At 28.1% G+C, this 15,901-nt stretch overlaps 1 protein-coding gene across 1 annotated transcript; it reads left to right on the top strand.

The window, feature by feature from the left end:
• Nucleotides 1–281: 281 nt before the first annotated feature.
• On the top strand, nucleotides 282–1,725 carry LOC119668133 (tripartite motif-containing protein 73-like). Its single transcript, XM_038077540.1, has 3 exons — nucleotides 282–513; nucleotides 586–633; nucleotides 1,405–1,725. Exons 1-3 carry the CDS (start codon nucleotides 343–345, stop codon nucleotides 1,492–1,494), a joined length of 309 nt encoding a protein of 102 aa, XP_037933468.1. The 5' UTR covers nucleotides 282–342; the 3' UTR covers nucleotides 1,495–1,725.
• The last annotated feature ends 14,176 nt before the right edge of the window (nucleotides 1,726–15,901 follow it).

Genomic DNA, 15,901 nt, shown 5'->3' with positions numbered 1-15,901 from the left:
GGTTCTAGCAACTATCGTATACAAATACGTATATCCTTGAAGAGTAACAACCCCTGATCACAACTTCCGTTACAATTAATGTTCTCATCGATATTTTCTTCGCTATTTTGTTACTGATTTTAATTAATTTGTTTTCACACATAATAAGTTCAGTATATACAATATCTGTAGTAATATCTTAGCTTTTGAAATAATAATAATCAACTATGTTTTGATATTTTAAACTTCCAAAATAGAATAAAAATAAATAAAAATCTGAATACAACTAACTAAAGAAAATATCTATATTATTTTTTTTACATTTGCAATACATTTACTTTAAATTTGAAAAAAAATTACAAAATGAAGAACAAGGATAATGAAAATTGTTCTATTTGTATGGAAATCAAACGTAATCCTATTATACTAGAGTGTCAGCACAGTTTCTGTACCGAATGTGTTCTCAGCTACCTTCACTACAGTGCCAGTTGCCATGTAACTTGCCCCTTATGTAGAGCTATTCTAAACAGCCATGTAAGTTACAACTTCATTCATTTTATTTATATCTTTAAGTAACGAAATGTTTATGTTTCTTTCACATTTTAGCACATTTTGGAAATCTTGAAGACAAGACAACGGAAAAGACAATTAATAGTAAGTACTGAAAAAATTAAAATCCATTTATTGTAATTATTATGTGGGGAATACGATACACCGCCATTCGGGTGGTCCATTGTGTTAACCCTATTTGTATTTGGGTTTCCGTTAAGATGAGTGATTGCATGATTTTCTATTTAACCGTTTTGTATGTTATGATGAACATAAACTCTATAATCAACGACGTGTAAATCTGTTGCTTTTTAGCTGGATCGATATGGCACTCAAGGCATCGAATTTGGAGCTGCGAATTTGACTGAAGAATTAAACGAAAAATATGAAACTTCTATGCTTCATCAAGGAAGACATATTTAGTTTTAGTTCTATTATTCGATTTTCGACCCGGGTTTCATATATATATAAGTAAAATTCACATTCTCGGATAACATAGTCGGTAACCGAGTAATCCCTTAGTATCAGTGCAGAGCTGCAACAAGGTATAAATTTATACACTTTTTACTCCATAATGCAGCCCATGCTATGGAATAGTATTTAATTCAAAAATATTTTTTGCGCCTTCGCTCTATTACTATGTAACCGATTTCGATCAACGGGATCATCAATACCACTATTTGTGTTAGTGAGTAAAAGATATTATATTATGCATTTTTCTCTTTGTCTCTTTTATATACATTTATTATTAATGATATGTATTTTTACCATGAAATGCATGTGTAAAAATTTATTTATTTATTATTATAACATTTATTCCTGAAAAATGTGTTTTTTAATTTACTCCATATAATAATTTTTTTCACATTTTTTCAGAAAATCTTGTGTAGTATTTTGTTCTATGGTGGTTTGTCTGCACTAGGAGCCATAACTGCGTTTTCAATAGTGTCTTTGAAGTATACATAAGGGTCTGGACTATAACGTTTGGTTTCCTGCAATGGCTATTGGTTGGTTGTTTCGTTTGGTTTGGTTGATAATATACATTCTATTTCGTTAGTAAAAACATGTCTCAAGATATTTTTTTTATTTTATTTTGTTCAACATGATTATGTTAATTTGCATTGTAAAATTATAATTCAAAACAACGTGTAAACGAAATTCGTATTGTGTTAATTTTAAAGTAAGCTCATATATTTATTAAACAATTTATTTATATTATGCTTTGTTTAGATATATTTTTACAATATCCTTCCACCTGGTGTCTCTTCCGCCTCTTCTGTAGCCTCTTCTGTAGACCTCGTCCAATCTGTGCGCTTCGAACTCACTCAATACCTTACGCTATACTTCGTTGAGCGAGATTCAAATGCTCCATCATCCCACTCTATAACCGTGGCTCTCGTGACCCCAATCACAGAGTCTATCACTAGTCCACTCTTGCTTTCACACAATAACTCCGTCCCCTCCATTAACTCCCCATGTACTTGCGCCACGTCCATGCCTTCTGACTTAGATAAACCAATTTCACATAAAGAAAATATAGAAGATGAGATATGTCTTCATTCAGCAAATATTTTAACTTTACCACCATCACTGACAGAAACGTCGAAAGAGTGGAACGTTACGGTATTGAAAGAACTCCATAAAAATTCAACGGTTGTTACAAGTGTTGTGAATATTGGACTTAATCACATTTGAAAAATCTTTAACGAAGATGTAGATATAATACGTCTTACATGCAATTGCTTAAAAATTTTTAGAAAATTAGATTAATATGGTTCAAGCACTAGAAGAAAGGGAAAAGAGTAACCAAAAAACAGAAGATTATGTCAAAAAGTAAACACCTAAATATTTAAAAGCATTTTCTTCTATGTAAAGCATACAAAGTAATAGGTATCTATTATATAGTGAAGTACTTTATTATAAAGATATTTTAAATTCTTAATAAACATAACGTATATATTTTAGTAAATACTTAATATCTGTATCTATCTTTATCTTGTATAGCAAAGAAATTGTGTTTAAAATGTACAACATAGATAAAAATACATTTTCAAATAAATTTTGTTCAGTGCGTCTACTTGCGACACACTAGAAGTGATATCGGTGTGTGGGGCATTTAAAAATAGATGAATACCAGCTACATTTATGACTTTTGTGTATAAGCAGTACTGTACGATGCGGCGAAATAAAGTTTTATTATATTTTTTTCTTGAAAATTATCCGCAGCTTTCTAAGCAAACAAATTAATTTGTATACGAAAGCAATAAAAATCTTTTTCTGTTTTAATATTTTAATATGTATATTTTATTATAGATAAAAATATAAAAAATAAAAAATAATTAAATTAATTTATCGAAAATCTTGAAAGAAAACTATATATAAATTTTAATGGTAACTTAAAATAAGTAAACCTCAACAAGTGAATGTGAAATTCGAATTATTAAAAATTGTAATACATTTTTCCATGATGGGTTTTAGTTTATGAATAATATATGACAGTAACTCTGTGTCATTTATTTAAAAAATTAGTTATGTTTAAATATAGATTTTTATAGATCTACAGACTCCTTTGTGTTTGGCTGGAAATTATCTTATGCTTAAAACACACATTTTTAGACGCAGACAGTCGTTACAAATGTAACATAAACAATATTTATTTTCAAGTCAAAAAGGGTTCGAACAGTAATAAGAAACAACAATAAATATTTTAATTAAATTATTGAAATTTTGCTAACCAAGTACGAAATGGGTAGCCCTATTATATCGATTCACCCCTAAACTGATTATATGCCGGAAAGATCACTGATGAGCGATATTTGGCAAAATTCGCAACAACTCTATGGTCAGTCAATCATTCACTTACTTAAAAATAATAAAATTTTGTTGTTGTAATTCAATACTGTTCAAAATACTAATACTTAGCATTTGACAATACTCGAAGCATTTGTATGGTCAGCCAAAAATTAAATTAATTAAAAATAATAAAATTTTGTTGTTGCAGTTCACTACTGTTCGAAAACCTTTATATATTAAGAAAATAGTTTCATTCGTCATAACTGATGTTGAAAATCAATTATCTACCTATTATTATATATAAAAATAAATGTTATTTATATTGCATATTTATCTTCTTGCTACTTTTCTATCTATTACATTTAGAATATGCAGTTACTGTTTGTGTATGCAGTTTTCGAGGGCTATTGCTTGAATCTTGAGGATGTGTATTTTATTACACTAAAAAACTACACACGTAATCTACCGCCATCTAACATAAGCAGTTTGTACATTGATTGCACTTGAAGCGAGTAACAAGTAGTGATAGATGGTAAAACTGATCAAACTTAAAGAGCGATATCTCTTGAACTAAGTCATAATAACATATATCATATTGAACAGTGTTGTTCAAAATAGCAGTGTTAACTTAAATCCGTTGCCAAATTTAATCCTATCATCTGGGGTCTTTATATCAAATGAAACCGGTCTGGAGAAAGATACGATCCGATTTTAAATAACAATAAAGATTTAATAATTTGAATATAGATTACAGTTAGTGAGATTAACTAAACGGCTATATTTAAAATAAATATAATATTTCCCAAAAATCTTATCTTTCGTCCCAACAACCACTACATTTCTATTCTATCCTTGTATTTAGTTAAGAATTTTTCTAGTATTTAGTGTCTCAAGCAGATTTTATGATGTTCAATTAATTTTTATGCATTTTCCTAGAGGGTATAATTGAGGTATTGTATGGAATTTATTAAACATAAAAAAATAAAACATAAACATAAAAATTATGACATATCTATGACATATATGACATTCCACATATATAGTGGAACTGTTATATAAGTAGAATTTTTTATAACATTTGTGGGACGTTGGGGCAGCGCACCGTTGATCAAGTGGTTCCACTGAAGTGAATGATTAGCCAAAATAGACCACGAAACAATGGGTAGTTTTCGTCCTTTGATACACGGATACCATTATTGATTTGAATTAAAAATAGCTTCTGTTCGCATAAATAGCTTCTGTTAGTGCAAGCAGCTCATTTACCTTGAGGTTGGCTGCTAAGTCATCACCAACTCAATAGTGTCCCAAGGCAATATCTGCACCGCTGTTTTCTTTTCTACTAGACATAGTCTGCTCTCCATACCATTTTAATTACTTCATTTACTTTTTTTTTAAAAGAGTTTTAGTCATTTTACTTAACTAAAATAAGATTTGGAATAGTTGCAATAAATTTCCTTGAAGCGCATCTAGAAATAGTTTTGAACCCTGTTAGATCTCTACAGAGCAAACAGAGCAACAGGTTTAAATGGATCTCTAGGATTACCGTACTACTTTAACTTAAAGCTATGTCTAGACTAATGTATTTAACACGATAAATATACCTTGAACTGTGCATTTTCTATACAAAATCCATACAAAAAGCATATAAAAATATTTTAAATAAGCAAGATAAGTGTAAGTATAAACATATTATAACTTAGCAAATTAAAGTACAAACAGTACTAAGTAAACTCTAAAGATTTTTATGAAATAAACAGACTTTATATTTGCTTTTGTTAGTAAATTAGTTTTTTTTTTATTTTTTGTAAATTTAATGCATAAATTTTTATTAGAAAATTTTTGAACCATCGAAAACATTTTTGACTAAAAAAAATAATTATAAAATCTGTATTTTAATTTCTCTTAAAGCGTTGAATACAAAATTATCTCCTCCGACAATATTGTTGCAGTTTCAAAATTTTATTTTAATTACGAATTTTTCATTTTGTTTAATTTATGCACATGTCATGCACAGAAGTATCTCATATTTTAGATTATTTTTTTTTTTTTGCAGTTATGCCTTAGAATGGTGACACACAACTTTCTTTTTCAAAAATGTTACATTTTTTGCTTTATGGCATTTTTGTGACTATATTTCTTAGATTTCGGACATAATAAAAATCTCATAATTTCTGAAAAGTAACATTAAAAATATAAAAGAAATTTATGACTGCGACAGTTTTTTGTTGTTTTTAACACGCACATTTCTCTTTCACATGGAAAGTCTTTAAAAGCGATTTATGGAGCGAAATTATTGTTTTGTGGCTTTTATATAAATACTAGAGAAGCAATTTAAATTCAAATTTATATATATTATATTGAAAATGTAAAATACATTATAAACGTGCTATACTAAATTAAATTCAGTACATATTTTAGTTAATTATTTGGTAAAATTATTTTTTAGAATTTGATTTTTTTTTGCAGAAGCAGTCAGTATATGCTATTAGATAGATAATCTAAAATTATTACAAAATTATTATTTCTAAATATAATTATAAATTTTATTCTAATTTTAATTTTAAGTTTTGTTCTCCTTTGCTTGATCAAACGCAAGAAAGTACATATATAAAGCACTTTTACTTAATAAAAAAATTGCTTGCTTAACAATCCTTTTATTGCGAAATCAACTTGGTGATAACTTTATTTTTAGAAGTAGTCCTGTTAACTGACTCCCTCAATCGTACGATTTAACGTCTCGCGATTAGTTTTCTTGGGACTCTTGAAGCATAGGAAGCCAATTTCTAGAAGTAGTCCTTTTAACTGACTCCCTCGTTCGTATGATTTAACGCCTCTCGATTACTTTTCATTGGACTCTTGAAACATAGGAAACCCATGTTTATGCCACAATTGAAGCCATAATGCCATTTTTATAGCCAAAATAAGTCAAAAATTGCACTGCGGCAAAAGATTTATTCGAGAATCAAGGAAGAGTTAGAGTCAAAAAAAAAACAAAAAAAAAAGATTGTAATAAAAAAATTTCATTCCAAGAATATTTCTGATTTGCGTTATCATTTTAAGTTCTCAAAAAAACATTCGATGTATTAAATAAAAGGATAATTACTAGGTGAAGGAGTAAATACCTGACTTAGATAGCAATGCCAGAACTAAGTCAATTTTATTTTATATATCTGGAGAGTTTATAATGAAAGCTGCAAAAGTTTCAACTTTTTGCAAATAATTGAATTAATAATTGAATGACGTTTTATAAAATGAAAAATATTGAATATCATAAAGTAATAATAGTCCACCATTCCTCTTGGAACTAAAATTAGTTTCAAAAACTATTTCATTTAGAAATAAACGGCATAACGCCATAGATCTTGACTTCGTCTCTCGCCTGAGTGTTTTGATGGCAGGTTAATTATCCGGAAGAATATTTACATCGTTATAGAATGACTAATGATAATGATTAAAAATACGCAAAGAAGCTTATATAGGACGGGAATTTCTTCTGACAGAAATATTGATTTGTAAGAAGTGATGCCCAATAGATCAATAAACTAAGATTCTATATCATACAGATTGCAAAATCAATGATAGTAATCTCATGCTAAATGTTGAATTAGTAACAAACGCTTTAAATGATAAGAAATTAAAGACTAATGTAGTCATTACTTAGATATACCATATAAAATGGATTCGTTAAATAAATTTCGTTAAGTCATACAAAAAAACTACAGCGCAATAGTATGTTAATTGCCTTGGTACTGGAAATACCTAAGTATAAGTAGTATGGTACTGATAAACCTAAGTACTATTTTTCTAACATTAGTAATTTGAAAAAATTAAACCTGATTTAATCTATAAATTACAAAAAAAAAGTGCGGAGTCGATTCAAAGATGGTGCTAAAATTTGTAAGAGTTCATTGGCAAGTTTTGTAAGTTAACATATTTATACATGCGTAATATTTAATTTTAATTTTTTCAATAATTCAATTTTTCTATAGCAGCTGTTTAATTTTGAAGTGTAATTAATTGTTTTAAAATTGAAAACATTCAATTTGATGACCTAAATAAATGTTTGAATATGGATTGTTTAACAGTATCACAAATTTGCACGAATATATTCAATGTATATAAATATGTATGATTTTTACTTTACACTGTGAAGACATGATTTTTCAATTTAATTGCACAAAAAATTGATCGACGTGAAGGTCATTCAAAAACTGCTACAATACCACGAAATACTTAACAAATCAAAATATTGAAAACAGTTGAGTACACTCTACAATTTCGGTACATATTTCAGGCATTCTGTAACAATGCATATGCAAAACACAAAACACAAAAAAAAAAAAAAAACAACCAAAAATTTGCAACAACAGCGTTGTTGTCTTGTGTGTTATAGAAATTTTTTTTATAGGCTACAAAATTCATGTCAGTTGATAGGGAAGAATTAACAGTTGGAAGTGAATTATTTGTAAGCTAAAGACTAAATATTTTATAAGCTAAAGACACTAATTTGCAGCCAAAATGAACATTTAATGCCACTATATTTTTTCTATATATTTTGATCCACTAAACTCGAAAATCAAATTAATAAATCTTTTAATGGCTAGGGTTTCAAGATATGAGAAAAACAAGAATATAAGCCATCAAACTTGCTTTTAATTTTTTTTAAACTTCGAAGCGTTGGAGACATTAAATAAAAAATATTATACTATAACTTTCTGTTTCAATATTAAGTCTTTTGTTTACTAAGCCTACTGAAACATGTCACACTTGAGTAATTTTTAAGGAATAAATTTGATGCATTGATTTCTGATGTTTGTTACACTAGATGAATTCTGCAGAATAAAAATTTGAATATACGAACTTTACTTAATTGTGTGTGAGTCAACATTTGTTTTTACTGTTTTTAACTCCTAGACTTTTTCAAAATAAGCTGCTCTATATACGACTTTTTAAATAGAACCGATGCCGAGTAACAGTTTTCTTCTGAAAGCCTTGAAAGGTTTCATTATCTTTACAACAGCATTAAAGCATGAGTAAAATGTTAATCCACTAAATGCAGTAAGCTTTATTAATCCTTCCTTGTATTATCCTAAATTTTACTTAAGTGTGACATGAACTATTTAAATACATTGATATACAGTAATTAGTGAACTTAAATAATATCTGCATGAAAAGAAATCGTCCTAGTAATGAGAATATTTTCAATGTCTCATCTCACCACTTTAAGTCCGATTTCATAGTCTTGACATTCTAGGTGTATATAAAAGATTTTTTGGTTTTTTTTTGGGTAAAGAAAACACGTTATATTCAAGGGAAATTAATTTTTTTTATTTATTATAGAAGAATGAATAAATTATATTTTATATATATATAAATTATGAATAAACATAATTGTATATATAAAAATATAATTATAGAGCGGGGTTATGAAGAAACCTTGCAGTTAATAGAGAGTAAAAGTGCTCAAGTACACTGCCTCTTTATATATGCATACAAATATATCTTATGTCGGCATTTTGCTCAATATTTTAAGAGGCAAAAAGGTGACAGTCAGAAATGCGCCAGGTCTCGGGAGTAAAGCCGGTCATATCCATGAATTATTTATCTTCGCACTTTTTTGTCTATCCGAGCGCTCACTATCATTCATATAGAAATCAAAACTTTTGTATTATCGGAACTATGTCTCAAATTGTTCTTATCTATGAAGTGCGTTCTAAAAGTTTCTACTTTTGATTATATATGCAAAGCAATGTGTACCGCAAATGTTCATTTTCAGACACAACACTCAACATGATCACTAAACTATGAAACAAAGCCGCTAGTTTTTGGCGAACTCAACTTGTGTCTGTTTGTAGTTTTAATGTCACACGCACAAAATGATGTATGTCTCAAATTAATACCCTGTCTACTTTTCGCTAACGGCTTCTCTTAAAGTCGGTTTTTGTTTTTTAATATTTTAACATTCATTTCGTACGTTGTATTTTGTATATCTCTATCTTTAGCTTCATCAGAAGAATTCCTGATTTAGGAATCTCGTAGTTAAACCGCAAAAGACTTATGCTTGGTTAGTCCCATAACTGACTTAAGTATGATTTAAGTCAGAAGAATTGATAAAGACTTAATTCATTCTCGGATTCATGTTTTCTTTGCCATTGAGCAATGACTTAACAAATTTGCTCCACTGTGCATACCTTAGATATCAATTCGCACATTGAATTTAAAAAATTTAGCACATAACGCGAAGAGCAATGAAAATTTTAAATTGAAAATCGAAAATAGAAAATAGAAAACGTGTGTGAAGTTGTTTATAAAGCGATAAAATAGAATTGATTTATAAAATTTTTCAACTGCAGAGGAAATTAGCAGACCGAAAATTAATTTGCTTGATGCAAACTGAGAATTTTAGATATTACCAATCCAAATTAAACTTGCATTAAATCCAATGATAATAAATTTTAATTAAATAGAAAAATTTTCTATTTTAACATTATCTATTCCAAATAGAAAATATCTGGTGGAATAAAGCGAATCAATATTCCCGCCTACACTGCTGCTAATTATAAAACTATTCGCTAAATAAGAAATTTGTTTCACATACGATATGGATATTTTTATTAGTAAATATATAAAATATAAATATTAATTTTATAAAACTTTCTTATATTGAAAGATAACATAACTAAGGTGTATATAAGATATAAGATACATAAAAAATATTATAATTATACACTTAAAACTTTGGAGGTTAGATTATATTTGGTGGAACTTACCGTTTGCCTGTTTTCAGCGCTGCAGAAAAGTATTGTTTCGCCGAATGTTGGTCGTCGCTAGGTGAGTTGGTTCTGAGAATGTGGCGCCGTGGGTGGATGCTTCAAGCACATTTTGATTTATTTGATTTATTTTTTGTTTTGTTGTTAATTTTGAAAATAAATATTTTGAAATCAATTTTGTTTTTTTTTGTGTAGTTGAATTCACTAATGAATTTGGTGTTATTTGCATTTGAAATATTTAATGCAAATTTTTATGCCCTTTTGCTATACAAAAGGGCAAACACCTAACTTATTATTATTTTTTTTTTTTTTGTTGCACCACAACCCACTTGTGGGCATGGGAGCACCACACGCGGCGGCGTCGCAAACGACCGGCGTTTTGTAAGCGCACTTTTGCCACACTAAACGCTAAAAACGAAATAATTTTACATTGCTCCGTACGTTATTTGATGCGATGAAGTGAAGTAAAGTGAAGGCAAAAAAAGATACAAAATCAAAAATAAAAAAAAAATTCGAACAGATCTCAGAAAAATATTAGATTTCTCGTAACCCATAAGAAGCAAACAAAATTTCAGTAAAAACACATTTTTACTCAAAAATAACCCAAAAATTTATAGGAAAAAATTTATATATATGAGTATTGGAGCCGCACAGCGCAACCATAACAACAAATTTGGGAAAACTCAGCAGCAACAACAACAACATTGTTGACGAGAAACTGCTTGTAAAAATGAAATGAAAAACTTTAAAATTAGAAAATTGAAACAAAAATTAAACAAAATTTCAAACCAAAAAAAAAAATTATTTCACAAAAAAAAAAGATAATATTCAGTATAAAGCATCTAGGAAGTGACAAGCGCTGCTCGAAATGTGCGTGCAACACAGCAATGAGCAACGGCAGCAAGCAAAAATGTTGCACGATTTTTCATTCGCTTCCATAATATTTTGTGACACAGTCAGTCAGTCATTAGATACGTTCTGCGCATTTTTTATGTCGCCGTTTTGAAAAATTAAAATATTTTTCATATAAACATTTTTGTTGTAAAATGTATCTTAAAAAAAACGCACTTTTTGTTTTTGAAAAAAAAAGCACTTTTTGTTTTTGAAAAAAAAGCACTTTTTGTTTTAAAAAAAAATGCACTTTGTTTTTTTTTTGTTTATTTATTTTTGTTTTATTTATTTTTATTTTAATTGAAGTCAAGTGATTGCACTATTTTGTATAAAGCAAAGCTAGACACTCCTCATGCTGCACTATTGTTTTACTTTACTCAAAGCACTTTTTTTTTTAATTTATAATTTATTTTTTAAAAATAGTTTTTGTATGTTGTTGCACTTAAAGGATTTTTTTTTTGTTTTTAATGTTTTTTATTTTATTTTAATTTATTTTACTTTTTTTACTAATTGCAATTTGAATTTAATTTAAGCGTTGCGATGCGTTTTACTCACTCACTTAGTTCCGACGACAGGCAACTACGACAAGCTTTTCAGCGCAGTCACTTTTTTCGCGTTGGAGTCTTCTTCAATAAAAATTATATGAAATGTTTATATGTGTATTAAAAAAAATGTTTTTATATATATATTTTTAATATTATGTATATCTATTTACCTATTAGCTTAATTTTGTTGCGAACTTTTATTTTTGGCTAATGAAATTTCTATCTAATATTTTATACTAGCTGTGATCGTAGCAACGTATTAGTATATAACATATATAATAAATTAAACAGTGCGTTCACACTAACTTAATTAACTCAATTTTGCAATTAACTCGCTAATTGTAAACCAATTAAATTGCTAATTGTGAAGCAATAAGTCGTATAGATTGTAAAAAATATTCGAGATAATTCTATTAAAATAGTAGAATTACCCGTAAATTGTATTCAGTAAATTATTAAATAATTGTACTGTTATACAATTGTGAATAATTGTAGAATTGTGAAATTGTACGGTAATTGTGTACCATTTAACCAGCTTATAGTCTGTCAATTAGTTTAACATAATACAAAAAAATCATCAATTGATTATAATTCTTACCACGACAACTTCGAAATATTTCAGTGTAACAGCCTTACGTTGTAAGTATTGATAAACAATTAAAAAATCATTTAAAAATTTTTAATATTAAATAAGAATGAAGTAATTAGGACCAGGAACCGAAAATAATAAATTTTAAAAATTTTTAAGAAAAAAAAGCACCATCAAAAAGTTGTCTATATACTCATATTTAAGTATATAGTTATCATTCCAATAACTTTCATCGTTAATATTATGCATGCTTTTTATGTATGAGCATTTTAAAATAAAATTCAAAAAATAATAATTAAATTTATTAAAAATAATTATTTTCATATGCCTTCTATTTTTTCACGCAGAAAAAAAATTCACACTCTGCTTTTTATTTTAAAACGCACAGCTTACTGTTATTTTTGCTTTATATATATATAGAAAAATCGAGAATAAGTCTTATTATTGAAAATAAAATATAACTCACACCTATCAGTCGAATATTTTTAAAAACGAAAATATGTAATGCGTTTTTTATACAAGATATAACCAAAATACAACACTTACTTCCTAAACATATATGACTTAAAATCGTTATAGGAATAAACATCAATGTCATAAAAATTCTTATATCCAAGAAGGAGTTCTCACTCTAGATTCTTTAGTATTAATGCAGAACACTTGCTGTCATTAAATATTGGATCTAATTCAATATCTATATTAAGGGTAAGATTAGGTTTGAGTTGGGTCCTAAAGACTTTTTATGCCAAAAAAACTGATAATTATGTAGTAGTAGTGGTCAGATCTCCTTCTGGATTAGGGTTAGAATATTCTCATTTTGAAGCATGCCTGTCGCAAAAGTGACTAAAATCGATTAAAGACGACCCTATACTGCTGTGGACATAACTAATAACAAATAGGATTTCACTTGCGAAAGCTTACTAGAGTTGAGAAATGGTAAATTAAGTGCCCATAATTTCATTTATTCTGAACAGTGGGTTGACTCCATAACAGAGTGTCGTAGTGGCTGTGATTAACGTCTAAAGTAACTCTGGGAGAATGACGATGACGAATATGACGAATATATGAAAAGTATTTACCTCTTGTGAAGTAAGTTTTTTAAAATTTTTAGACGGTTAACAATTTGTAAAAAAGCAAGTTTTAAGCTTAATATATAATGTCTTGGATGAATAACAGTGCTGCTTGATACATGCTATTGAAACAGCATTGCTAAAGGACCCCGAAATGAATAATCTCATCTTATTTAAGTTTTTAAAAGTTTTTACACAATTAGGTAAAAATTCGGATCATGTTTATGTTATAATAATGAAAAAGTGGGTAAACTTGTTAGAGAAGTAGAGGGATCTCTGGTATTCGACTTGAGTAACTTTTTCTGCTTATTATTATTCTTTCTCTAAACTACTTGTAGAGAGCTCTAACTTCCATCAGTATAAGAATTTTTTTAACTTGAAGAATAATGTAGGAATTGTCATCTATGAATTGTCGTCAATTGGATGGCCAAGTTTTATAGGGAGGAAGAAAATGTTTAAACTTTTATTACTTCTAAAGTACGAAATTTAAATAATAATATCATTTGGCCACATATATAGTCCATATATAATTTGAAGGTGAGTTTATCGTTCTATATATCGAATCATTTTACTTCCACTATATTATATTATTATTATAATTTCGAGAGCTTTACAATGGTTTTTATTTTGAATGACAGCGAGTGCTGACTCTAGGTTAAGCCGAATAATACATTATCTAATGCAAGAAAGCAAAGTTACAGAAGTTGTAATCGAATAGACGAAGATCTTGCAAAAAATATACTGCAACAATCTTGATATCTTCAGCTATACAGTCAGACTTTCCATTCTTTAATAAAACTAAATCAAATAGTAATTTTTACTAAATTTTGTTGATTCTTATTGTTTATAATTAAGTGTTTGTGTGGGAGTGCGCTATCTCTACAACACTTAATGGTTGTGTTTTATAAGTTATTTATTTCAGTATCAGCACACTAAGGCTCCCAATACGATTCTAACACTTGTTATACATAAAGAACTTAATATAATAACAAATTTAATTCTTTTTTTTTATTTTTCTTTTTAATTATTTTATAATCAACTTAATCTAAGAAAATTGTTAATTGAAAAATGCGAAGGTGAAGAATTAGCCTTTAAGATTCTTTTCTTTTGAACTTATTTACAAAAATTAGTTTCCATTCATACATTCTAATCACACGTTTGTGTTTCATATTATTAGGTAGTCAGTTTATTATAGAAATGACTTGTATTTTTAAAAAATATTCAAAACAATGTATATACATATGTATAATATTTATAGAAACTTCCTAAAATAGATGTCGCACCTATATTATTTTAATGACAAGTAAGAATTTGAGAAAATGAAATTTACGTAAAGTTGATGATATTTACGTTCTGGTATTTATTCATTCACAGGTGAGGAAGATCATAATAAATATATATATATACAAATATATAATGCTTATGATGCACGTAATGAGTGTTAATAATGGTAATGCTAATACTAAAGTGATCAAAAATTTTAAAGTAAATACGCAAATTTGAAATTATTAATTGAACTTTTTATTACAAATAATATTCGAAAGTAATACAAATGAAAATACTGGAATATCTGAACTATTTATAAAAGATAATGTCATATTTCCCAAACATTAGAATATGATAACTAAGCACCAAATTCCTTTTTATTTCACATATTTAATTGCAGTTTTAATGGAGTAGTAGAATTGTTGCAATATACATAAAATACATATTTAATATTACATTTAACTTATATAGTAAAAAACTTTAAGAGCCGACTTTCGATCCAAATGTAACTGTCCTCAATTGAAGGTTGTGTTATTACTTATATTTATTGTATAAGTATAGGGTAGGAATCGGTGTAACATAGATAATAAAGTTTTAAACAGAAATATATTTATTTTTATGCAGACATATAAACGTTATCAGTTCTATAATAGGATTATAAGGGATCACTGCAAGTTAGAAAAATAGATCCAATTAAAAATTGAAATGGAAACTTCCGAACTTAAACGGCAAAGCGATGGCTCAATATTTTGCAATCGTTGGCGTACGATATGACTCTGATTCCCTCATGGGTATTTAAAAATTTGAACGTGTAAAGATTAGATGAATAAATGAGATAACACTACCCAGGGGGATACTTTGTTTCAATTACCTGGCTTTCGACACCTTAACTTTAAAACTAACAAAGGATGATCTGCATATAAGATAGTTATAGATCCAACGCTTTATGCAGTCAGCGATAGGTGTTTCGGCCAATTTATTTTGTAAGAAATTATGGGAGACTATGTAAAACGTCTTTGCTAGAACAAAACTTACCAATACCTATCAACTTATATTCGCAGCAACTTGAGATATTAAGTTTATTCAACTGGTATATCAATTGCTGTCCAATCTGTAAAAGTGGTAATATTCATGTCATTCAAGATAAGCAGGCCCAGCAAAATTCTTTGTTTAACTACAGATGTGATAAAATAAGACTTTATGTTTTATGTGAGTGAAGCGTGTTTAATTCTATTCTTTGCGGAGTACTATTGGAGTAAAAATTTATGTCCTTCTAGATATACAAGTACACAGTGCTTATTCCCAACTCACTTCCTTGGGTTAGCAAAGTAATATATGGATAAAGAGTTCCAAAGGCAGGTTCACAGTACATTCTCCCAGGACATTTTCTTGCGGAAATTAATTATTATTGGGATGAAGAATTACATCCTTTGAGATACATAGGTTTAC

This window comes from Teleopsis dalmanni, chromosome 1 (genome assembly GCF_002237135.1).
Source record: "Teleopsis dalmanni isolate 2A chromosome 1, ASM223713v2, whole genome shotgun sequence".
NCBI lineage: Eukaryota > Metazoa > Arthropoda > Insecta > Diptera > Diopsidae > Teleopsis > Teleopsis dalmanni.
This window is presented reverse-complemented; position numbering and strand designations above follow the sequence as displayed.